Here is a 25,940-nt window from a genome sequence, read left to right as displayed (position 1 = left end):
TTTTTTTTGGGGGGGGGGTTTGAGACAGGGTTTCTCTGTGGCTTTGGAGCCTGTCCTGGAACTAGCTCTGTAGACCCGGCTGGTCTCGAACTCACAGAGATCTGTCTGCCTCTGCCTCCCGAGTGTTGGGGATTAAAGGCGTGCGCTTTTTGAGGTGACCAGTATAATAGATTGGTTTGTTTTATAGTAGAGCTTTGGCCTTTTGAGGGACCAGCAGTATTGTAGACTGTGAGCACAGGCTGAGGTAATGCCGATCATCAGGGTCAGTTTCCTCGCAGCGAGATGAGTGACACTGGTGGGTTTGACTGAAGAGTCTCATAGTTGGATCATGGTAGACTTCAGTAAATGGTACGTGGTGCTGACAGGATGCAAGGTATGAGGGTTCCTCTGCTAAACCCCCCCCCCTTTCTTTCAGGAGGTTATCACCTTGTGAAAATTGGAGATCTGTTTAACGGGAGATACCATGTGATCCGGAAGCTGGGCTGGGGACACTTTTCAACAGTGTGGTTGTCGTGGGATATTCTGTAAGTTTGCGTGACTCTGGGAAGGATTGAGATAAACCTCATGTTTTGTCTGACATCCCAGAGGTGATCTAGGTCTGTCTCTAGATTGTGTTCCTTTTTTATAGATGAATAATTAGCATTCGTTTGCTGATGACACATAGTGGGTTTCATTGTGGCACAGGTTGCTACAGAAGCACAGTGGGCTTATCAGTGGCCAGCCCTCTGCCTTCCCGTTATGAAGAGTCAGTCACACTGCCGCTCCATCCCAGGGGCGAGAGACTGACTAAATGTGCGAGCAAAGCAGGTGGCGCTGCCAGGTTCAAGGCTGCATGCATAGTTAATGCTGTATAATAGAAATCCATTGTTGTCTTCTCACTGGAGTAGAGTTAAAAATCCAGGTAATTAGGCCAACCAATGCAAAATTATTTTACTATAACGTCTTAACTGTGATGAAGGATTTTAGCTGTCTGCATAATCAGAAGGTGGACGTTAACTAGAGATGTTCGGTGTCTGAGATTACCTGGCATGCCTTCTATTAGCTCAGTCTGACCAGTGTGTGCCACTCCTAGGTGCACGAAAATCTTCATTTTATCAGTCACCACTAAATCTTAGCGATAAAGATAAAAGATGGATAATCTAATAATCTAGTCTGAGTTGTTTTCATTGTTCTTTTTGTTTTTTTTTTTTTTTTTAGGGGAAAGAAGTTTGTGGCAATGAAAGTAGTTAAAAGTGCCGAACATTACACAGAAACAGCGCTAGATGAAATCCGACTGCTGAAATCAGTAAGTGTGAGGTCACTGTGTGGCATGGAGTCTGTGCCCGGTCTCAGCATCACATAGACAAGGGCTACTGCAAACTCAGTGCTCCTTGGAGCCACAGGAAGATGAAGGGTTTGTTCCCTGCGTGTTGTAGGGATTGATAGATTCCATGGTTAGTTTCGTCTTACAAGCACTTACCCCCATCGTTTCCAGTAAGCAGAACTTTATACACAGCCCTGCCATGAGTGGCTTTCATACCCCTGGTCAAAGGAAAAGTTACGTAAGTTTGTAATGCCTACTGTATATCGTAAAGACATGGCTGCCTGATGTGGCGCGTGCCTTTAGACCCAGCGTTTTTGGGAGGCAGAGACATGCTGATGTTCACAGCCAGCTGAGGATGCATAGTAAGACTGTCAAAAGAGACACTGCCTAGAGCAGTGGTCTCAGCCTGCTGACACTGCCACCCTTTAATACAGTTCCTCATGCTGTGGTAACCCCATACATACAGTTGTTTCTGTCGCTACTTCACAGCTGTAATTGTGCTACTATTAAGAATCATAACGCAGATACTGTTAGAGATACAAGTTTGACAAAGGGGCCACGACCCACAGCTCAATAACCCCTGACCGAACCAGAACAAATATAGTGTCTTTGATTGGGTTTATACCTGGAAACACACGTTTATCTTACCGGAAGCCTTTCTTGTCCTTTTTATGGTGAACTGGGGTAACAGCAGTGTGTAGTGAGGCTTCTCCTCCCTGTTGACTGACCACTGTATTGCTTCATTTGTGCTAATACGGCTTCTTTCCAATCCAGGTTCGCAATTCAGACCCGAACGATCCAAATGGAGAAATGGTTGTTCAACTACTAGATGACTTTAAAATATCAGGTGTTAATGGAACACGTATCCTTTAAGAACTTGATTTGTTTTTTTCTTTCTTTGCAATTTTATTATCTTTTAAACTATGTGTACGGGTGTGTTGCCTGTAAGTTTCATTATTGCACTTGCAAACATGTCAATATCATGACAAACTGGAGGTCAGAAGAGAACTCTGAGTCAGTTCTTTCTGGAACTGAGGATTGAACTCATCGTGAAGCTTTGGTGGCACCTCTGAGTGGTGCTTCTTCCACGCCCCAGATCAGGGCAGCCTGGACTGCATAGTAGCAGGTGCTAGTCGAACACTAAGGGCTTCTTGTTCCTCCACTGTTGCACAGCCACCCTGTAAGGAGCCTGGGATTTGGCCGTTTCTTGGGAACCTAGGCTTCCTTTTGTTGTCCAGGCTGTAATGAAGATGGGGTTGGCAGTATCAGCATGGCTGCCAAGTCTCCACTGCCTCAGGGCTTGTGCAGCGTGCTTGCTGCGTGTGCTATACCGGCGTGGAGAGCTGTACAGAGGTATCGGGCTGAACATAGTCAGAGTCCTGTTTTTAGAAATGTTGGTGGAGAGGGGTAGCCCAGTGCTGGGGCATTTGTCTTCTCACAGAACACTAGGTATGCTCCACACTAGTAGACACACAGGAGAACACGTTGGCATTTCCTTCTTTTCAGTTAAGTTCTGTGCTAAAGAAGAGCGTGTTCTTGACTTGTGAGCCTGTGAGGGTGGGAGTGTAGCCTGTCATTCCAGAAGAGGCCTGAGGCCGACCCTGAGCCTGCTGTTTTGTCTGTTTCACATCAGATTCTCCTTTGCTTCCGCCCAAGTGTGTTAATGTGTGCACTTGTCCCAGACGTCCTTCCTCGCGGTTGTTCGTTGGTGGTGTCGCGTCATTGTCGGCTGCTTTGTGTTTTCAAGGTAGTTCTGTGACTGAAAGTTCAGGACTTAGGAATTGAATCCACGTCTCGCCTACCTTTTCTTCCTTAATGAGCCCCAGACATCTGCATGGTGTTTGAAGTTTTGGGACACCATCTACTCAAGTGGATCATCAAGTCCAACTACCAGGGGCTTCCGCTGCCTTGTGTCAAAAAGATTATTCAACAAGTATGTTTGTTGGTCCTTGCTGTGTGGGATTCCTCCGTTCCCCTCTCTGTCTCTCTAGGGGATCTCACTGTGTGGACCCTGCTGCCCCAGAACTCTGCCTGCCTGTCTCCTAGGTGCTGGGTTTAAATCATAAACCACCACACCTGGCTTATTGTATCTTTATATAAAAATATCAGGTGTTTCCTGTTTCTAACAAAATTTCTTATTGTAGAAACAAGGATTGAGGCTAGGAAATGACTCCCTCGAAGTGTCTGCCGCGTGCGTGCACACACCCAAGTTTGTCCCTGATTAATGCCAGATGCAAAAACTGGGCATTGTGCTTCTGCTTTTTTTATTTTATTTTATTTAAATGTGTGTGAGTGTTTTGCCTATATGTCTGTGTATCGTGTATGCCTGGTGTAAGCGGAGGCCAGAAGAGGGCACTGCATTCCCTGAAACTGAGTTTTAGGGGTGGTTGTGATCTGCCCTTTGGGTGTTAGGAATCAGACCTGGGTCCTCTGGAAGAGCTGCTGAGCCATTTCTTCATCTCTGTTTTAAGTGGGTTGTGATTTTTTCCCACTCCCCCAGGAAAACTTGTGTGGTTTTTTTTGTTTGTTTGTTTGTTTGTTTTTAGTTTTATTTATTTATTTGTGAGGCTTTTGTTTTATTCCCATTCAGGTGCTACAGGGTCTGGATTACTTACACACCAAGTGCCGGATCATCCACACTGATATCAAACCAGAAAACATCTTGTTGTCAGTGAACGACCAGTACATTCGGAGACTGGCTGCTGAAGCTACAGAATGGCAACGATCTGGAGCCCCACCTCCTTCTGGGTCTGCAGGTGTGTGGGGAGCTTGGCTCAATCAAAAACTGCAGGAGGAATTTCTGTTTGTATTTGGTCGCAAGACAGTGGAATGAACACTGCTCACTTAGCGATAAATATTTTAGAAATATAGCAGCATTCAAAAGACTTCAGTATTTCTTCCAGATGGGAAGAAAGTGGGGGGTTGTTTTTAGATAAAAATATGCTTTATAGTAAAATAGCTGTCTCACATTATAGTTTTAAAGTGGTTTTATTTGGTAGACTTTATATTTTTATTGACCTTCTTTACTTTGTAGGGGCAGCTTTTTTGTGTGTGAACGTTAGAACAACTTGAAGGGGTCGATTCTCTTCACCATGTGGGCCTGGGGATCAGAACCAGGTTGTTAGGATCAGCAGCATCGTTACCTGCCAAACCATCTTTCTGACCCTAATTTTAATTTAGGAGTCTTGTTATACAATAGCCCAAGCTAATTTTGAATTCCTGATCCAGCTTTACGCGCCTCCGTGCCTGGATTGTAGCGGTTGTGTGTGACCTGGCTGCTCCTTGGGTAGCATGCAGTGCTAACGCGTGCTCAGTCAACCCCATGGCCAGGAGAACTGCTGGTTTGTCTTCATTTATGAGACCAGGACCGAGTCACTTGGTTTCATTTTCCCTTAAACAGGAATTGTGGGTTTTAAATTTCCCATTGAAGCGGTTGGTAACTCCTCACAGCACTGTGCTCAGTGGGAGGTGATTTCAGCTTTTCCACATGAGGGGCAGGTTCCCGTTTTAGTAGTGTAATTGTGTTGTACGGTGTTTCTTGACACTTGTGTTAACATCACTTGGCAAGGAAGAAGGGATGAGATGAAAGCTGATGAGTGGGGTTCAGTGTTAAAAGATGGAAAGAATGGATTTTATGTCATACCTAAACCACAGCCAGGAAAGGAAGATGGACACCATGCCTAAGCTGGTCTATTATTGGCTGTACCTAATGGTGGTTATATAGCTCTCCATGTCACCTAGATTAACCTTAGTGACCCAGCAGGTAAAGGGGTCTGCAGTGCAAGCCTGTTGACAGGATCCCATAGAAGGGTGAGATTGAGAACTGACTCCATAGAGTTCTTTTCCACATTGTGGCACGAAGCACCTCACCCCCACCATGTGTGTTAACACAATGGCTATACTTTTTTCTTTTTAACTAGAACTGACAAGTACAGAAGGGAGCCTTGAAGAGACGGGAATCCTGGGTGCTTGTGCATGGGGAGCAGTTCTGAGCAGCACCACTTGTGGAATTAAATAGGAAGCCGACTCTGGGTAGATGGGTACTGGTGGAGAAGCAGTTTACAGTCTTTAAAGGTTGCTCCACTGGACACGATGGTGGGCACCTTTAGTTTCAGCAGACAGGCACATGGAAAGGTTCAGGTCAGCCAGGTCTGCATGATGAGGCCCTGTCTTTAAGACACTTCTTTAGTCAGGTAATCATGGCACTTGCCTTTAATTCTAGCCCTTGGGAGTCAGAGGCAGGTGAATCTCTGTGAGTTCGAGGCCAGCCTGGTTTATAAGAGCTAGTTTCTGGACAGGCTCCAAAAGCTACAGAGAAACCCTGTCTCGAAACACCCCCCCCCCCAAAAAAAAAAAAAACAAAAACAAACTTCGTAGACAAAATTTGGCCTCTTTATATGCATGTTTGTTTTCCTTTAAAAAATGCAGCTTGCTCAACATCACATAGAGAAAGTAGGCTATGGGAGAGATGAGCCTCCACCTGGCAGTGTCTTTTCCCAGTCTGCATTTTGCCTGTCTGTGCCAGGGCTCTTACCTGCTTTTTCTCTTTTCTTTTCAGTCAGTACTGCTCCGCAGCCTAAGCCAGTAAGTATAAGCATACAGTGCTTCTGTGTTTAACTCCTGGGTGCTGGGCATGGTCATGATATGGATGGGCATAGTTTACTTAGAGTGGAAACCAGGGGAAAGGGCCATTCCTGCCCTCAATGTTTTTCTCCAGTACTCTCATTGCGCCGTCAGCGAGTTGGTTCTGGTGAGGGTTCTGTGAATAGAGGTGCCTGAGAGACCCAGTCCCCAGACTGCACAGAAGATGGAAACTTGCTAGTGCCATTTGTTCAATTTCATAAGTTCTGCGCATTTACGTTAATGGAATGCTAGGGAAAGAGTGGAATTTAATTAGGAAATAATTAAAGTTAACAGTTGTCTCCAACCAGGGGTAATGGATTAGCCACCTGAAGACTTTATCTGTTTGTGATCTCCGCCAGGCTGACAAAATGTCAAAGAATAAGAAGAAGAAATTGAAGAAGAAGCAGAAGCGCCAGGCAGAATTACTAGAGAAACGAATGCAGGAAATTGAGGAAATGGAGAAAGAGTCGGGCCCTGGGCAAAAAAGACCTAACAAGCAAGAAGCATCAGAGAGTCCTGTTGAAAGACCCTTGACAGAGAACCCACCTAATAAAATGACCCAAGAGAAACTTGGTATAAATAGAGCGTTGAACAATGACTTGATGGCATACCTGAGCATCGGTTTATCACTGTTCTGTAATGTGTGGTTTCGTGTCTGCAGCTCATCTCTGGGGGTGTCCTGTAAGAGCTGAGATCTATGATAATGCCAGGCAGATGGCAGGAAAGCGTAATTTGTTGCTCTCTTCTCCAGAGGTAGAGAGAGACTTTGTAGCCATTGGGTGAGGATGAGATCTTTGTCCTCCCATCAGTAGGTGTCAGAGGGCTGTTAATCTTATGTTTATGGCACTTAGTAAGAGCTCTAGAAGCTAGTTTAGCCTTGTGAGAATTGTTCTGTTGTTCACTGGCACATACACACATGCGTCCTTTTCTGTTTGTTCCTTAGAAGAGTCAAGTTCCATTGGCCAGGATCAGACACTCACGGAACGTGGTGTAGAGGGTGGTACAGCAGAAATTAATTGCAATGGAGTAATTGGAATCGTTAATTACACTGAAAACAGTAATAATGAAACATTGAGGCTTAATGAAGATCTCCATAATGCTAATGACTGTGATGCCCACACTTTGAAGCAGGAACCTAGTTTCCTAAACTCCTCAAATGGAGATAGCAGTGCATCTCAAGAAACAGACTCTTGCACAGCCGTGACGTCTGAGGTGTCAGAGACCATGGTGTGCCAGTCCTCTGTAGACCAGTCACTCATTGAACAGGACATCAGCCAACTTCAAGAGAGCATTCGGGCAGAGATACCTTCTGGAGATGAGCAGGAACAGGAGCATAATGGACCACTGGACAACAAAGGTACCACACAGACACCCCACTGCCCTGCCCTGCACAGTGCGCTCTTGAATTTGTAGGCAAACTTCATTTTCACAGCAGGCATCTAGTTTGGATTTTTCTTGGGGAAGGGGGTGTTTGTTACAGTGGTGGGGGTGGAGTGGACCAGACTTTGTGTACTCTGAGCAAAAACTACCCCTGAGCTCCATCTCCAGGAAGCAGTTGTCCAAGTTACTTGTAGTGTGTAAATCTGTGGCTAGTAGATGGATAGAGAGCATTGCAGTCATAGCTTTACAGGGGCCTTGTGCTCTAGAAACTTAGCAAGTCTTAGGAAGTTTCATTAGAGGCTGGAGGAGGGGCCTCTAAGTGGTAACTTGTAGACCTTTGTTTCCCTTAGGCTATCTTGTGTTCATTAAACCCTTTTACTGATAATGGCTGTTGTCTATAGGAAAATTCACTGCTGGAAATTTTCTTATTAATCCCCTTGAGCCAAAAAATGCAGAAAAACTCAAAGTGAAGATCGCAGATCTTGGGAATGCCTGCTGGGTGGTAAGTCACACCTGTTTTATTGCTGTATTTAAAATGATTGGGTGAGGACACTTGATTTAGTTACACTAAGACATCTGTGTTTATGGACTGGATTTTACTAAGTATTTCATTCTTCCTTTATTTTGGAAAAGTTCAATATATTTATGAACATATGGAATGGAAGATGATATTTGAAACAAATGACTGTCAAGTCCCCTAAGTCCCCCGTTACTCAGCTGCAGTCACGTCCACTTACATCCACTTGTTCGACCTTACCCTTCCTTACTCACTTCGACATGTTCCTTCCCCTCCCCAACCACAGCTCCATTCTCAAAGTGAGCGTTCCCCCCCCCCCCTTTTCTTTCTTTTTTTTTTTTTTTTGGTTTTTCGAGACAGGGTTTCTCTGTAGCTTTGGAGTCTGTCCTGGAACTAGCTCTTGTAGACCAGGCTGGTCTCGAACTCACAGAGATTCACCTGCTTCTGCCTCCCAAGTGCTGGGATTAAAGGCGTGCGCCACCACTGCCTGGCCACTTTCAGTGATGTGTTTAAATTCATTTCATATTTTGTTCACCAGTGATTGGTGTGAGATTCAGTGGCTTTGTAGTGTGACTGTAGTGCTGTGAGTGCCCTAGTCACTGTACCTAGAGCTCTTAGAACAGTGTCTGTGCAGTGTCCTGAGCAGCTGCCCCGAGGTCGGGTCTCACATGTGGGGCTGCTGCATCAGTAGCTGTGTGCTGCTTTATGTTGTTTCAAAGGCTTCTGATGAACAGTGCTGTAAGGCTTACCTTCAGAATATATGTAATTATGGATTTTTATTTGTTATATGGTATCTTTTATATCTAGTTAAGCAAGGTTTTTTATTGGTTGTAGTTGTGGTTATGTGCTATATAGTATCTTTTATATCTTGTTAAACAAGTTTTTTTGGGGGGAGGGTTTGAGACAAGGTTTCTCTGTGTAGTCTTGGCTGTTCTGGAACTTGCTCTGTGGACCAAGCTGTCCTCAGACACCTAGAGATCTGCCTGCTTCTGCTCCCCAAATGCTGGGACTACTTGGCTTGTTTAGGACTTTGTTTTGTTTCCTTCTTTTGAGACAAAGTTTCTCTGTATAGCTCTGGCTGTGGAAGTCAGAACAATTTGCTAGAGACTCTTCCTCTCTCCTTCCTTCCCTTCCCCCCCTCCCTGGTGGGCCTGAGAGGTCCATCTTAGAGCTTCATGCTTGCTGGCAGGCTACCCCACCTGCCGAGCCTTCTTGCTGACCCCTTTTCTGTGTACTTTTATTATTTGTTTGCTTGCTTGGTTTGGATTTCTTTGTTTTGCTTTTTGAAACAGTCTCGTAGTCCTGGCTGTTCTGGAACTCACCACATATACCAGGCTAGCTTTAAACTCACAAAGATCTGCCAGCCTTTGCCTCCCAAGAGCTAGGATTAAAGGTGTACATCACCACACTGGTTCTAATTTTTGATTTCTTGATAAAGCTATTGTTATTTCTAAATCTGTATGACTAAACTAAACTAAGGGTCATCTTTAGCTGGGTTAATATGGCACATGCTTTTAATCCCAGCACTCAGAGGCAGGCAGATCTCTGAATTTTCGTACAGGGAGAGAGAGGGGGGGAGGGAGGGGGAGAGGGAGAGAGAGATTCATTAGTTGTTTAAAGTTATTTGGAGTAGCAGTGAGGCAGAGCTGTTTCAGGGCTAGCAGCATGAAGATGATGCTTTCCGAGAACAGTCTCCATTATTAAGCAGTCCTGAGTTGTTCCTTTGTCAGATGTATGGCTGTTAAAGTTCTGCGCTCTTTGAATTACTCAGCACAAGCATTTCACTGAAGATATCCAGACAAGGCAGTATCGGTCTTTGGAAGTTCTGATCGGATCTGGCTACAACACGCCTGCTGATATCTGGAGCACTGCCTGCATGGTAAGCCCTGCTGCCCTCCCTGTGTGCTGTCGGCAGTACAGTAGGAACTGCAGAGGAACACGCAGTGGTCACCAGTGTGTCCGTGTGTTCTTTTGTACTGGTGGATGACTAGCGTCCTTGAGCTCTTAGCTTGTTTGCACGCTAGGGACACCCCTGGAAAGGCTTGGGTTCTCTGCATTCAGCAGCTCCTCAGACATCTGTGTCACTTAGTCACCCACAGGTCTGTGAATCATTGCTTTCGCTGGTGTGCTGTTTCCTGACTGGGCTCCTGTACCGCAGTTGGTTATTGAGGGCACGCATTTGGAACTTGAGCCAAAGCTCTCCACGCTCAGAAAGACCCTGACTACCACGGGTGCCTTTGCTTTACAAGGCTTCTGACTTGGTGGCTACAAGATGAATTTGGAGGTCACCATAGCCCCTAAGGAGTCAGGAGTACTAACTTAGTATTTTGTTACTAAAGTACAGATCAAGGCCAGACTTAGAAAGAGTCTGGGAGGCCACTCTCCTGTTGGAGTGTCACCACCAGGGAAGGTGCCTGATGTCAGTGTGCACAGCTTAATTGTGATTTCATTTTGTCACACGGGATCAGAGTGTGGGCACATCAGTCCTCAGCAGTAAATAAAGAGAATGGAGACTTAGAGGGGAGGATTCGCTGTGTCTTGTGAGGCAGAAGGATTGGCAAGAATCCAGGACCATCCTGGGCTACATAGTCAAGATTGTCTTAAAAAATACACACACACACACACACACACACATTTTGTTAATTTAGACATGAAATTAGGAAAATCCCAGTGTTCAGTGTAATCTGGAGTGTAGATTCCATTTCTAGATGGTTTCACATTCTAACACAGGAGGGAGCTGCTCTTCTCCTGATTTGTACACGGACTCCCTAACACCTACTTGTACCCTTTGCTGGCCAGAGGGAAACTTGGCCTGGAGGACAGTGTCATATTAAAGGGTCATATCTCTGGGGCACAGAATGTCATGGTGAGATCTGAAGCATTGGGGTATCTGTCATTTCAGATGGTTTCTTGGTGACTAGAATATTGAGAACTTTAGACCCACGGGCTGCTCAGTTGGTGAAGGCACATGTATTCATGCTGACCACCTGAGCTCAAACTCGGAGACATGCATGCTGGGAAAGAGCACCAAATCCTAAGGATACCCCCCACACACACACACCGAATTAATGAGTAAAATGCAATTTAGACATTGGTTTTGTTTTTTTCTCTCTTAAGACATGGTCTCTGTGTAGCCCTGGCTGTGCTTGAACTCACTTTGTAGACCAGACTAGCCTCAAACTCAGAGATCCACCTGCCTCTGCCTCCCAGGTGCTCCAAGTGCATCACCACTGCCCTGCTTAAACATTGTTTTAAGGAGCATTCAGAACCTCTTCTGTCTGTTCAAATGCAAACTATTATTATATATATATATATAATATATTGTATAGCTACAATTATTCTGGTGTTGTGTTCTGTGTTTTCCTTTTTCTGTATTCTAATTATTTTAGACGTTTTTCAAATGGTCATCTAGTTTTGACAACATAGCAGAAGGCTTTGCAAAGGCATTCTGTTTCTTTGATACTGTCGTGTGCTGTCTCTTTCTTAGGCCTTTGAACTAGCCACAGGTGACTATTTGTTTGAGCCTCATTCAGGGGAGGATTACACACGAGATGAAGGTGAGTTCCCTTTCCCCGCTGTTTGTGTGTAGTTACTCTTTCTACTGGTCATTTCCTGGCACAGAGGTCTTCGATACTGTGGGAGGAGTGTGCCAGACACTGAAACAAGGAGAAATGAGCTGACGGGGTAGTGATGTCATCCCAGCACTAAGGAAACATGCAGGAAGACAAGAAATGATAGCAAAGACTGACAGCCCAGTAGCTGAAGTGCATGGTTGGTATGCAAGAGCCCGGAGCCCAGTCTCCAGCACTGCTCAAACTAAGGGAGGTGGCTATAAGCCTAGCACTGGAGAGATGGCAGAAGGCTTGAAACTTGAAGATCATCCTCATGTACAGCAAGTGTGAGGCCAGCATGGGCTGTATGAGATCACCTTGTTTGTTTCTTTTTTTCAACACAGTTTTTTTCTGTGCAACCCTTACTGTCTTGGAACCCGCTCTATAGACCAAGCTATCCTTGAATTCATAGAGATCCTCCTGCCTCTGCCACCCGGGTGCTGGGATTAAAGGCGTGCACCACCATGCCCAGCTAAAGATCATCCTTTTTTATAGAAAGTAATACTAAAGAGCTCTGACATCCACAATTGGTTGGCTTACAACTTACTTGCCAGTTTGGGGTGGGTGGGTTGCTTAGTTTTAACATCTGCTTGTCATCCTTTGAAGATCAATGACTTTAGCTGGGCGTGCCTTTAATTCGAGCACTTGGGAGGCAGGAGCAGGTGGATCTCTTGAGTTCAAGACCAGCCTGCTCTACAGAGCTAGTGTCCTGACAGCCAGGAATACACAGAAAAAACAGTGGCTTTCCCCACAGCTCAAGTCTGACTCACTCATTTATGCCTCCATGTTGATTTGGAAGTCAGTAATTTTAATCTAATCTGCAGCACTGTGGCACTTGGAGGCAGACACTCTCCTCCATATATAATATTTAGCATTTCCCTTTTCTAGAAATTAAAGTTTTATTTATTTCCTTATAAGTTGTATAGAATCTCATTTTAAATTAAAATATAGTGGATTTAAATTTTGTGGCCCATAGGAAAAGCCCATACAGTCAGTTGCTCTGTCCTGAGGGCATGGAAAAGACAGCTAGGTGCATCTGACTTTGCCACTATCCAGATTCCTAGGGGATTGAAAAAGATGATGACGGAAATGCCTGGCCTCTTGGTTTCTCCAGTGAGTTTGCAGGGTAAGGCACTGGCAGATGGCACCTGGGTGAAGAATGTGCCTTCCACTGTCACGCTTTGCGTGTGGCTTTGTGTTCTGTGGGACCGGGAATGCCCTGTGGCATGGTTCCCTTCGGATATTAATAGGCGGCGCAGCTTGCTGAGATTCATAAGGACTGTGGGAAATGGCCTGCGATGTGCTAGCAGTTGAACGGTTACGAGTCTGTTTGCCCAGTGCAGGGAGGGTGTGTTTCCTGGGTACCCGTCACACCACACGGTGTCCATGCTGACTTTCCTGTTCTTTGCTTGCTTTTGTTCTCTTAGAACAGTTTTCAACCTGTGGGTTTCAACCCCTTCGGGGGTCAAATGACCCTTTCAACTGGGGTCACAGCAGATATCCTGCATATCAGATATTGACCTTATGGGTCATAAAAGTAGCAAGATTAGTTACGAAGTAACAATGGAAATAATATGCCCAGGTTGGTGGGGGGATGGTTGTGGCGGTGCCCGCCTTTTATCCCAGCGCTCAGGAAGCAGACAGGTAGATTGCTTGTGATATCAAGGCCAGCTTGGTCTACAGAGTGAGTTCCAGAATTGCCAGAGCTACACAGAGAAACCGCCTCAAAAAACAAACAGAAATAGGTACAAGTATAAATAAAGATAATGGTGATTATAATAACTTTATTGTTGAGGTCACCACAACATGAGGAACTGCGTTAGGAAGGTTGAGAACCACTGTCTTAGAAGTTAAGAGCTGTAGGTTTATGGAGCTTTTAGATGCCCCATCACATCTCTTCTGTAGAGAGCGTGTGCTACAGAATATACATGCTGGCTAGAGCTGCATGGAGTAGGGCCTTGCACCACCAAACTGAAAACTAAAACATGTGAAAGGGCCCGAGCCAGGGGGAGCACCTGCCCTTGGTATTCCATCCCCAGTCAGAATTCAAATCAGGTCAGCCCTCGGCGTCTGTTCATGTGCTGCCATTTGGCAAATGTGTGTGTCATTATTTAGCTATGGTGTCTGGGATGCTGGCATGCTCTCTCCTCTGCTTGAAGAACCCACTGGGCTAGGTTTGTTACCTAAAGTAAAGCTGTGTGTGTGTGTCAGTCTCCAGCCGAGGAGGTCTGCGGTGAGGCCAGCAGGGCCCAAGGTCATTTGGTCCTCTGAGTCTCCCCTGCACACCTGGGTTTTATCCGTTGTCATTTTAACCTGCTCACCCTTGGGAAAGCTCTCCACAGAAAGCCTTGTTCACCGCTTCACCTTGATCCTGTTGGTCTTGGTCTATCTTGGCCCACCTGGCGCGGGCTGGAGCTGATAGGCTGGATTCCAAGGCCCTTTGGCCACAGTTGGAAATAGTCTCAGGACTTCTCAGTCTCAGGGTGACAAGCTCAGGGACACAACTTGAAGGCGCAGAGCCTCTCCTACCAAGGTTGACTCTGGTGAGAACCAGAGTCTAGGCTGAGCAGTGCTGAGGTGTTTGACATTGGAGTGGACCCTGCATTACATAGAGTCCATTTCTTCTTTGGGACAGGAAGCAAGTGTGCAGTGCCCTAACAGTGATGTGTGTGCTGTGTCCAGAGCCATGTGTTTCATCCCTGCTCTGTTTTTTGCCCATACAGATCACATCGCCCTGATCATAGAACTTCTGGGGAAGGTGCCTCGCAAGCTCATTGTGGCGGGAAAATATTCCAAGGAATTTTTCACCAAAAAAGGTAAAACAAAGTGTTTGTTCCCAGTCAATAAGGGGTAAAAGTGTCTAAAATGAGACACTTGTTCTGCAGAAAGGTGAGTGTGTGCCTTGGGTATACCCAGTGTGGCTTAGCAAGCACTGGATGGTATGGGCAGGAGCTCAGCACATTGGCACTGTTGGGTTTGGGTGGTATCTTCCTATGTATTCCAGGTAGGGTTCATAGTGCATCCTCCAGCCCTGCTTAAAAACAACACACTAGGGGGCTGGAGAGATGGCCCAGTGCTTAAGAGCATGTACTTGTAGTAATTTTAAGACTCCTACAGGCAAGGACACTGTCCCAGCCCTGGGAGTGTCTGAGTACATTCTCCATAGAGACAAACAACACTTGAGTTTCATGATTGTGCTGTTAGGAGCTTGAGCTTGGTGTGCGCATCTCTAATCCCAGCCCCCAGGAGACTGAGGCAGGAGTTGTTCCGCTCCAGTCTAGGCCTCAGCGTAAGGACCCATCCCCAGTAAAACAAAAGACTAAGGGGATACTACCTGCCTTAGTCGGAACGGCTCCACTTTCTAGACAGTGTAGTTCTCTAGCCTAGGGCAGTGCTCACCTCACCTCAGCCGCAGGCAGTCTTCCTGCCAGCCTCCTCCGTTCTAGGGTTGTAGGCCTGAGCCTCGAGTCTGTTTCTTTATACATCAAAGATGGAACTGAAGTGGGAAAATGAACCTGGAAGGGTCTGGGGATCCGGTCTGCTGTCTCTCTGGGGCCACGTGCCATTTCCCCAGCGGCCAACAAGTGCTGAGGGACCTGAGCAGGATGCGTCCTTTGAAAAAGATCCCCAATCTCATTATATGAGAAGGGTTTTAAGTAGCATTTACCCAAGGAAGCTGTTGAGTGACCACCTATGAAGTTCCTCACTTAAGGCAGGGGCTTAGCCCTATAATTCTCAGCTGCCTGAGAGGCTGAAGCCCACAGACTGAAGGTTAGGACAAGACAGGTACCTCCAAAAACTGCTCGGCAGCTTCCAAGGATTGGATGGGATCTGAGCACCACCTGTTGAAGGAAAAGAGGTCAGTTCCAAGGAGCCGATCACCTGAGCCTTCAGAGCGGTGCCCCTGAGGACAGTCTCCAGATTTGTTGTCATTTTGTCTGTCTGTCGTGCTATCAGCTTTATGTTTGGAAATCATTGCCTCCTGTAGAAGCAACATTTGCTAGACTGTTGTGCTGTAGAAAGACTAAGTCAGTTGTTTATGCCATGACGCTTGAGCTTACCATGAGATTAGACTGTGAGCCTTGTACCGTCTTCCCACAGGTGACCTGAAACACATCACCAAGCTGAAGCCTTGGGGCCTTCTGGAGGTTTTGGTGGAGAAGTATGAGTGGCCCCAGGAAGAGGCCGCCGGCTTCACAGATTTCCTGCTCCCCATGTTGGAGCTTATTCCTGAGAAGAGAGCCACCGCCGCTGAGTGCCTCCGGCACCCTTGGCTGAATTCCTAAGCCCTCGTGCACTGCAGCAGAGCTCCTCAGGCTGACCCTCCGGCCCTCCCCTCTGACATGCTCCCTCTTCCCTTTTCAGGGTGAAGCTCTTTCTTCAAGGGTTTCTTAAAAACAAAACAATTTTTTTTTAATCCAACATGTTCATTTGGGTTTGCTTCCTTGACCCTGTGGAAATCCCACAGCCACTGGGCATTCTAGGTGAATTTGGCCTTAGTTGGGCTCTGCCAAAGACTGAAAGTATGAACAGCCTCACCCTCTGCCCTGCCCTTCTAGTTAGGTGTCAGCCCTTTCCAGCAGAGCTGTGGAGATGTGAGTCCATCCTTTTTGGCTGACTCTGAGAGTCAACTTTCTGATGCATATCCTGCTGCCAGCACCAGGTTGAGGAGGGGAGGGTGTGAGTTCTGTGAGCAGCAGAGACATTAAACGTGCTGTATCCAGGCTGCGTCATCTTCCTGGATTCTTTCTGCGTTTTCTATGTTCACATTTTTTTTTCCTGCGACTTTTATGCTACATTTTTCGATGTGCAACAAGTTTGGGTACCAGTTTATCGCCGCTGAAAGCACTGTCAGATCTCTCTCATCCTGTCAGAACTACGTTCCTGGAATTTTGCTTCTGATTTTTAATGGCAGACAGAACAGAACCAGTGAAAGTTCCCCAAGAGCCTCAGGTCTTATGCAGATAGTCCTTTCTGTGTGTCTTCTGCTGCCCTAAGGCAGCCTCTGCTCCGCACTTCCTGCTTTGAACGCCCACTGGCTTTACTATTTTGTAACTAGAACATGGGGGGTGATCCAGACTGGAGATGTGGGCTTCAGAGCTGTCCTGTCTGGGGTGTGTCTTGCATTCCAAGTCCTTCCCGGGCAGCTCCGGAATCCTGGCCTTGATGCATTTTCTCCAGGTGGCTTTGCTGTTCTCAGTTCTCAGAGGCTCGGTGTCTTTAATGAAACCCTGGGAGAAGAACCGAGGGGAAACGGTGGCTCTTTTCTTTTTCCCATGTTGGTTTTGACATCAGCCATCCTATGCTGCTATTTCCTTGTATAATGTCAGTTTCTAACTACAATTTTGAGATGATTGAAATGTACTTGAGGCTTTTACTTAATGGAAAAAGGTTTTGTGAATTGTTTTTAGGTTCCGCCTCATAAACTTGATTACCTAAACATGTGTTCCTCGGGTGAAGTGAGCATCAGAAGGGGGCAGGATCAGGGTCACAGAAAGGCTGCTTGCTAGTTTAGCAAGGACCAAGTGGGTCTTGGTGATAGCACTCTCGGAAACAGCTCACTTTCTAACATGCAGAAAGCCACAGGAGTACAAGCCAAGTCTCTCCTAGCAAGCTGAGTGAATCCGGCCACAGACGGGAGAGAGTCGCCTTGTGATTGGCTTTACACTTAGAGGCTCTTGTAACTCACCGACTTCACCTGAGGAACTGGCCAGCCATTCATTGGCTCGTGATTGGTTACTCCTGGAACCAGGCGTGTTCTGTAGAAAGTTTTAAGTCAGGCTATCTATGCACCTATCAAGAATAAAGGGAGCAGATGACGTCACATAACGGCAGGGAAACCCTACGTCCGTTCTAATCCACTCTGGGTTGTCAACTGTATTGACATCTAAAGCAATAGCAGACCTACCTGAAACTGCTTCTTGGCAAACCCCAGTTGCAGGATTACAGGACTCCTAGTGACATTAAGGTGACAAAACCAAGAAACACAAGCCAACAGCAGGCCTGTTTTAATCATTGATACCACAGGAAATTTTAATGGGAGAACCTGGAACTTCATTTTGGAAATGAGTCCCACAAAATAAGGGCTTTCCTTTTATCGCTTGAGGAGCCAGAGGACCCAGGAGGAGCTGGAGGAGGCAAGGCAGCAGCAGGAGCTGTGTGCCCATCCACAGCCTCCCTGAGCTTGGCTGAGCACAGTGGACACAGCAGAGGCCAGGTCTCACTCACAGGAGGACTGCTGTTGGCTCTTGGTTAGAATAAAGCCCTGATATGTTTTATATTCTTTCTACTGAGTCCATTGTTTGTCCTCACAAATGCAGATCAATAAAGAGTATTTAATAACCTGCTTGTCTACCGAAGTTTTGTCTTTGTTGCGCAAGCAGATAATGAAGTATTGCATATTTGAGGGGATGGGAACAGGATCCCTGGGGCTTGCTGGCCAGCCTATTTAGCTGAGTCTGTGGAACTCCAGGTTCAGTGAGACCCTATCCACCAAAAAATGAGCAACAGGAAGATATGTAATGCCAGTCTGGCAGCCTCACCCGTGTATGTGTGTGGGTGCGCTGTTCTTTCCCATCTTTGTGTGAAGGGTTTTTACTGCTGCTCTAAGCTTATCAAATGGCTAGCGCACACATTTCCTTCCCCCCCCCCCCCCCCCCCAGACAGGGTTTCTCTGGTTTTGGAGCCTGTCCTGGAACTAGCTCTTGTAGACCAGGCTGGTCTCGAACTCACAGAGATCCGCCTGCCTCTGCCTCCCAAGTGCTGGGATTAAAGGCGTGCGCCACCACCGCCCGGCAAGCGCACACATTTCTGATGGAGCCACTTTTGTAGGGCCCAGTGTAGTTTCTGAATTCACTCCCTGTGGTAGGTTCCTAGAGACAACACCCCTGGCCAGAAGAAGCACTCTTCTAAGGCCTGGTAGCTTAACCAGAGAAGGGCTAGGCAGTTTATTGGGATAGCCTGTTGGGCCCTCTGTAGAGTCCATTTGCAGTGGTGAGTCGTCGTCGCCCCCCTCCAAGGGCCCTGGCTCATGCTAGGCCAGTGCTCATTCTAAGCCATGTGTTGGGTTGCAAGCCTATGCCGGGTTTCTCCCAGAAAAGGGTGTGTCCTGCTCTGGTTACTTGTTGAGTACTGATGCACCCCACCCCCAACTTTGTGTTGTTTTTAACTTTTGAGCCCTTGCAAGTCTTCAGCTTGATGAGAATGCTGAAGTTAGTGCCTGGACTTCCATGGGCTCTGAAATAAGACCTGTGACACCAGAGAAGCTTGGTGACCACACTCTGCAGAGCAAAGCGATGGAAGCCAAAGGCCTGGTGGAGAGGCGTGCTCTGCAGCCACTGAGATTTCCTAAACTGGATATTTTACATATAGTTTCCTACAGAAGCCTGGAAATAGTTAAACTGATTGTTTTCTTGTTTTAGGGTTTTGTTGTTGCTTATTGAATCAGGGTCTTGCTGGCTGTCCTGAAACTCAGTTATGTAGACCAGGCTGTTTCTGCCTCCCAAGTGATGTGATTAAAGGTTTGTGGTCACCGTACCCACTTTTTGACAAGTTCTGAAATTCTAGGCAAGGAAGTGTTTGCTTCAGTTCTGTGTGGACAGACGTGACTGCTTCTTATAAGGGGCAGAGAGGGCTTCTAAGACTACACGGAACCCATCTGATTTCTCGTCCTCAGTTTCCCCTTTAGTCTAACTGGGTCTAGTCTGCCATTTTTATGCAGTAAGCTGCTCTCCTGTGCTGCCGAGACACGGGTATAGAGGAGGGTGGCTGGGTTGGAAACGGGCAAGGTACACCCTGCTCTGGTGTTCTGAGGTTAGCAAGAGTAAGTTTTCAGGAATGGATTCCTGTCCTCTGCTGCAAAACCAGTGTGTGCTGCTCACAACAGTAGCGCTGGGCTGGTGTGGAGATCGGCTCTTAGGCCGGGATGACAAACAGCTTTGTAACAAAGTATTTCCTATCTCAGAAACAAGACTGCCAGTAGTTCTGGAATGTAACCTGTGCTCCAGCAGAGTGTTCTAATAGACACCCATTTCAGCAGAAAATTGAGGAACTGCAAAAAGTAACATTTTTTTTTTGAGACGGGTTTTTTGAACTCAGGCTAGCTTTGAACCCAGAGATCCCTCTGCCACTGCATCTACCTCTGCTTCCCTAGTGTGGGTTTAAAGGCTTGTGCCACCACAGCCCAGTGTAAAAAGGTAGCTTTTAAAGGACCCCAGACCCGGGAAGACGACGCTTTAGTGAATTTGGATTTCCCACACAAGCCTGGTGTGGCGACAGGCGGCTATAGTCCCATCGCTGAAGCTCACCCAGTAAATTCCTGGTTCAGTGAGAAAGCAAGGCGTGGTAGCACACTTTTAATCCCTGCACAGAGACAGGCAGGTGACACAGTTCAAAACCAGCCTGGTCTGCATAGCAAGTTACTATGTGGAGACATTGTATGAACAAGCACATGTGCCTCTGGTGTACGTTCTACACATGCATCTGCTCACACACTGGGGGAGGAAGAGGCATGGCTTTTTTCCTGAGTGGCCTGTGGAGGAGGAAGTCAACAGTCTGAAGATCCCACCAGCTTTGCTGTGCCACAGTCAGGTCAGTGTTGTGCTGAGCCCCTGGCTTCTGGGCCATGGGTCATTGTGTGGTGACTAGTGAAGGCCGTAGAGAAGACTGAAGAGTCCAAGTTCATCCCATCCAGAGACTGGTTTTTACATCGATGTATGTAACCTTGAGATCTTCAGCCTTAACAATTAAGGAAACTCCACCACATCTGATAGTTGTTGTGTAGGGAGATTTTGTTAGGTTTTTGAGACAAGTAGTTTAGGCTGGCCTCATACTTGCTTTGTCATCAGAGATGGCTTTGCACTCCTACTGGTTCTGCCGCTACCACATGCTGGCATTATAGGCGTGTACCACCCTGCCTTGTCAGTGTTGGGGGTCAGGTCCGCAGCCTTGTGCATGCTGGGCAAGAGTCACGCCCTCCTGGCTCCTCCCTCTGGAGCCTGTCTGCTCTGAGCTAGTTGACAGGGCTGCTCAGCACACAGCTATGTCTGTTCCCTGGCAGAAGATCACCCAGCAGGCTTTTCAAATCCCAAATTTCTCACAGGAATGCTAGATCATACTGTGGAAATTTATTTCTATGTAAATGGCAAATTTCTGAAGCCAGAAGCCATCTGGCTGGGACGCTGGGCACTGTGGGAAATACAAGTTTTGATTCCAATGAGGAGTCAGATTGAACTTGGGAATGCCTTTTTGGGGGACATATATATTGTTTTGCTTTTTGAGGCAGGGTTTCTCTGTGTAGCCCTGGCTGTCCTGGAACTCACTTTGTAGATCATGTTGGCCTCGAACTCAGAGATCTGCCTGCCTTTGCCTAAGTGTTAAGATTAAAGGCGTGCACCACCACTGCCCGGCTGAACTTGGGAAATTCCTGAGCCTATGTTTGCTCTCTATTCCTTATCCATATCTGTCTGGGCAGCAATATGAAAACAAGGGAAGGCAAAGGGGCGCTGCTGACCCGCAGACGTGGATCATAAACCTAATGTCCAGCAGAGAGGTCACCAGAGAGTGAGGTAGCCTGCTGATGGGAAATGCTAGCTGAGAAGAGGCCGTGGGTCTCTGTGGGGAAGCACCCTCAGCCACTCAACCCTGACTGCCGTCCTGTGGACTGCTGCACCTGCTGTGGACAGTCGTCTGCGCAGCGGGAGACTGACCGGTTCTACCCTGTCCTGGGACTCTGTGCCTCAGGCTGAAAGATCTGAGAGTAGGAAGCTGGAGGGAAAGTTTTCGTCTCTGAAGATCTGAGTTATGATTTTCTTTGCCAGGGAAATAATGTCCTGAAAAGGGAAAAGACAAAAGACAACTAAGTTATAAAATGACATTTTAAAAGCCAGTTAAGCCAGATGGTGGTGGTGATTAAGCCTTTAATCCAAGCCCTCTGAAGGCAGAGGCAGGCAGATCTCTATGAGTTCCAGGCCAGCCTGGTCTACAGAGCAAGTTCAGGATAGCCAGGGCTATTATGTAGAGAAACCTTGTTTCAGAAAACAAAAAAACATCAAACAATTTTAAAAAGCCAATTAAAAAAATACAGGCCCAGCAAGATGTCCTAGTGAGTAAAGGTGCTTCCTGCCAAGCCCGACAACCCAGGGTCAATACCAGGGACCCATATGGTGGAAGAAGAGAACCAGCCACTTTCCTGTGTTGTTGACCCCCACAAACGTATACACACACACACACACACAAAATAAATGTAAATGTGTGTGTGTGTGTGTGTGTGTGTGTGGTCACACTTCAGCTTCACCCTTGCCCAGGAAGGAATTCCCGATTCTAGTGTAGCAAAAGATGGATTCACCAGCATCACAGTGACCATGATGACGTGGGTGGAGAGAGTGAGTTTCCTGCGATTCAGTGATCCCACTCAGAAGAAAGAACAGCATCCGAGTGAGTATCCACAGGCAACAGGGTCAGCTTAGAAAGTGGCGCACCAGCTGCTGGCGTGGGGCTCGTAGCAGACACTGGAGACACCCAGCTGTGCTTTTCCTGTGTGATTCCTGCTCCAGGAATCTGTCTCGAAGTACTGTCTGTGGTTCCCTCCTACTATGGCAGAGCTGCCTTTGGACAGGCTCTCCAGTGACCTGAAGCACAGGGGTGGGGCTGCTCTATATGGAGCAGGGGCTGCGCTGATGATCACAGCACTGCCGCCACTGCTGTCCTCACCACCTTCCTCACCACCACCACCACCATCGCCTTCCTCACCACCACCATCGCCTTCCTCACCACCACCACCATCCTCACCACCACCACCACCATCGCCTTCCTCACCACCACCACCATCCTCTTCACCACCACCACCATCACCACCACCGTCCTCACCACCACCATCACCATCGCCTTCCTCACCACCACCACCCACCCTCACCACCACTGTCCTCACTACCACCATCACCATCATCATCACTACCACCACCGTCCTCACCACCGTCCTCACCACCACCCTCACCACCACTGTTCTCACAATCCTTACCACCACCGTTACCATCATCACCATCAGAGCCAAGGACTGAAAGGCACATCCCCAAATAAGAATTGATTAAATGAATATAATTCGTGTGCATACTGACCACCTGATCCTCAATAAATGGCATGTATTAGAGATGACACTTGGGAAGAAGAGGTGGTTTCTGGTTTTTGTTTTTCTCTTAACTACTAAGTTATTTTGGAAGATAAAAGGTAATAAATCAATACAAGGATGGGTGTGGTGGCTATGCCTTTAGCCCTAGTACTTAGGGAGATAGAAGCAGGTGGATATCTGTAAGTTTGGGATCACTCTGAAACTGCTCCATCAGCGTCTCCAGCTGTACAGGAACAGAGATAAACTTGATATTTGGTATGCCAAATAATGCTAGTATTTCTAGTAGATTGTCTTTATTGAGCATTGCTTTTCCCCCTCTGTGGCTTATTTTCTGCTGCATTAGGTTTTCTGAGATGTTTCTTACAATCCCTTAAAAGTCTTCCTGAGAACAAAAGTCCACATCATGACAGTGGCTTCTGAGAATGCTTTGTCCTGCTTGCCAGGCTCCACCGGTTTGTGAGAGTAACCCTTGGCGGTTTCACCTCTCAGAACCTGGGTCATGAACCCCAAACAGCCCCCTCCCCTGATTCAGCCCCTGCAGACTCACCTGCCCGAAGTGTGCCTCGCCAGGTCTCAGTCACGTCAGACTTCCTCTGCAAAGAGAACAGAAAGCCCTGCATGCTCCGCCACCATCAGATTCTTTGTTTTCTGCCTTTTTGTTGTTTGTTTATTTTTGTTTTGTCTTCTCTGTGTAGCCCTGGCTGTCCTGGAATTCTGTGGACTAGGCTCAGACTCAGAGATCCACCTGCCTCTGCGTCCCGAATGCTGGCATTAAAGTTGTGTGCCACCACTGCCCTCCTAGATTCCTCTTTCTAAAGAGCCTCTTGTTGGCATTCAAAGAGGGCTGCATTTTCAGCTAGTAATTGTAAATTAGGAGGTGGCCGTCCTCCTGGGCTGCACTCTGTGCTTACAGTGCCAACACCCTGCACTGGCCGCTGTGGCCGTGGGACCTGAAGTGCTGGAGATGTCACGCTGGGCCAGGAGGGGAGAGGAAAAGGAGAGACACAGAAGCCGGGAGAGGACGATCCTCACATGGATGCTTGTTTTCTACGTGCTCTCCAGCACAACCTCACCTTTACTAATACAGTCAATACGACGTTAACTCACTAAGCTTAGAACTTGATGGCTTTCGCGCTTGGATGCAGAATTTGAAGTTCAGTGCCTAAAAAGATGGCTCAGTGGTTAAGAGCACTTCCTGTTCTTTGAGGACACAGGTTCCATTCCCAGCACCTAGAGGGCAGCTCACAGCTGTCTGTAACTCCACTCCCAGGTGATCTGACACCCTCTTTTGGCTTTCATGTATTTCACGCATATAATGCACAGACATACATGAACTAAAACACCCACACACATAAAAGAAAAAGAAAAGAAGCCAGGTGGTGGTGGCATGCACCTTTAATCCCAGCACTCGGGAGGCAGAGGCAGGTGGATCTCTGTGAGTTTGAGGCCAGCCTGATGTACAGATAGAGTTCCAGGACAGACAGAGCTACACAGAGAAACCCTGTCTCTATAAAACATGGGGCGGAAGATTAAGAAAAATTGTTCAAAAAATCTAGGCAGCTAGAGAACAATGGAGTTGAACACCGAAATCCTGGTCTGACAGCAAAGCCCATGCTTCCTCTTCCAGACCCAGGAGGCCACTAGCTCCACGGCTGCTCAAACCACTGCTGCCCTAGCCAAGAAGGGAAGGGGCAGAGCTGAGCCAGGCTCCTCGTCCTACTCTGTGCTCCAGCTGGAGGCTGTTAGCCAGCTGTGCTCACGCGGCTACAGCAGAAACCGAGCCAGCCCTGGGCGACAACACGGGAATTGTGTAGCCAGCCCACAGCTTTGGTCACAAGACGCTGCAGGCACACGTGAGGTCCTTGGATAATTGTGTATTGAAAATGATACAGTGCACCTGGGTGCCTGTAGTGCCCTTCAGCAAAACAACCGCTGTTTCACAAGGATTCTTCACGGTCAAAGCACTTCTAAAATACTCTGCTCATCCCAGTGTCTACCCCATACTGTGATTCTGCCAAATTCCTCCAGGAGAAATGAAATGTGGAGAGAGACTGAAGACGGTGCGTGGGAGTAAGAGGAGGGGAAGGCAGCGACTGCCATTTTAATCAGCAAAGGCCATCTGTGTAAGCTATTCTTCAGAGAAAGTTTGTGTGGACAACTGCTTCTCTTTGACTAAGTAAATCTTCTGGAAGAGAAAGAATGTGAACAGTTAAGAACACTTGCATATACAAGGACAAATTTAAGGATCGCTTTGCCTGGAGGCTGAGAACTACGCACTGGCACTGTGCTCCCAACTGCCCCTTTGCCTTCCTGGAAAAGCCTGAACTCTGGAGAAGATGCGGAGAAGATGCTGCTGGAACCCTACATTGCCCCCCATACCCTGCGTACGGTGATGACATCAGCCCCTGCAAGCAAACCTCACCCCGGTCTTGCATGGGAAAGGCATCCTGTAAAGACCAGCTTCAGTTTCTTTCCCTAAATGGGGTCCTGGGGGGGGTCCCAGTAGCTTCAGGAGCCCCCAGTGAAGGAAAGAGATCTTGATTCAGCTCTGGCAATGTACAGTTCCCATCACTAGTCACAGAGATGGCTGGGCCCGGCTCAGCTAGAGAAGGCTGTCCTTTGGACTTCCAGTCTCTCCTATGCAGGAGTGTCCTTGGTCCCGGGCCCCGCAGGGGCAAGAGGCTGCCTACTGTCCCTCTTCCAAGTCCAAGGGCTGGTGTGTTGGCACTGTTCTCAGGGGGCTGGGGAGATCCCTAAGGTGTCTCAGGCATGATGCTGGCCCCTGCTAGGAAGAGCATTTCGGAATTCCTTGGAGCTGTGAGGCAGGTGCTGCCCTCTGGCTGGGTTAACACTGACACTGGAAAGAGCCCCTCAGGACAGTTGGAAGGAAGGGGCCAAGTGGAGATGGGCAGAAAACCCCAGGCAACAGGAGGCCAATACAAAGCAGTCAGGGAAGGTTTCCCACGGGTCCGTGTCCATATTGCCCCAACTCTCCACTTCCACACCCCCGTTAGAAATAGCTGGCTGGAGACAAATTGAGTTGGATGGACAAGAGAGAAGAGGGGGAGCCTGGGAGCCCATGCGCCCCATCTCCTCTTCAGGAGCTGTCCGTTCTGTACCGTCATGTTTCCAAGACCACGCACACTCCCCACCTCCAACCTTCCCCATCAGCTTGTGCCTTCTACCCCACCTTCCTGTCCACCCCATGACTTAACCCAGCTTCAGTGCCTCCTGGGAGGACCCCACTGCCCCCATCAGCCGTATTAAGGCTGTTTCCTCCTCATGGGCTTCTTCTGAATGGCCTGCCAGCATTCAACCTTCCACTGACGGCCTTGCTCAGGGAGGACAGGCAGTTCCTGGTCTTATCTCAGCTCCAGGGAC

The 25,940-nt window shown here is 47.6% G+C and overlaps 1 protein-coding gene across 1 annotated transcript; it reads left to right on the top strand.

Moving 5' to 3' along the window:
* The first annotated feature begins 419 nt into the window (after nucleotides 1-419).
* Nucleotides 420-17,778, top strand: Srpk1 (SRSF protein kinase 1). Its single transcript, XM_050140779.1, has 13 exons — nucleotides 420-524; nucleotides 1,198-1,285; nucleotides 2,078-2,165; nucleotides 3,130-3,236; nucleotides 3,894-4,059; nucleotides 5,862-5,887; nucleotides 6,286-6,499; nucleotides 6,870-7,283; nucleotides 7,708-7,808; nucleotides 9,595-9,702; nucleotides 11,311-11,380; nucleotides 14,158-14,250; nucleotides 15,536-17,778. The coding sequence occupies exons 2-13, from the start codon at nucleotides 1,217-1,219 to the stop codon at nucleotides 15,718-15,720; spliced, it is 1,641 nt and encodes a 546-aa protein (XP_049996736.1). The 5' UTR covers nucleotides 420-524; nucleotides 1,198-1,216; the 3' UTR covers nucleotides 15,721-17,778.
* The last annotated feature ends 8,162 nt before the right edge of the window (nucleotides 17,779-25,940 follow it).

The sequence above is a fragment of the Alexandromys fortis genome, unplaced genomic scaffold (assembly GCF_014885135.2).
Source record: "Alexandromys fortis isolate MF-2015 unplaced genomic scaffold, M_Fortis_MF-2015_v1.1 scaffold_9, whole genome shotgun sequence".
NCBI classification, from domain to species: domain Eukaryota; kingdom Metazoa; phylum Chordata; class Mammalia; order Rodentia; family Cricetidae; genus Alexandromys; species Alexandromys fortis.
The sequence above is the reverse complement of the archived record's forward strand: the minus strand, read 5'-3'. Positions and strand labels throughout refer to the sequence as shown.

What these genes read in the sequence shown, in the direction of transcription:
- Srpk1 (XM_050140779.1), top strand. Translation starts at nt 1,217, where the DNA reads ATGAAAGTAGTTAAAAGTGCCGAACATTACACAGAAACAGCGCTAGAT. An exon ending in ACCTCCTTCTGGGTCTGCAG is followed by an intron (nt 4,060 to 5,861) that starts GTGTGTGGGGAG and finishes TTTTCTTTTCAG; the next exon opens with TCAGTACTGCTCCGCAGCCT. An exon ending in TCTGGAGCACTGCCTGCATG is followed by an intron (nt 9,703 to 11,310) that starts GTAAGCCCTGCT and finishes TCTCTTTCTTAG; the next exon opens with GCCTTTGAACTAGCCACAGG.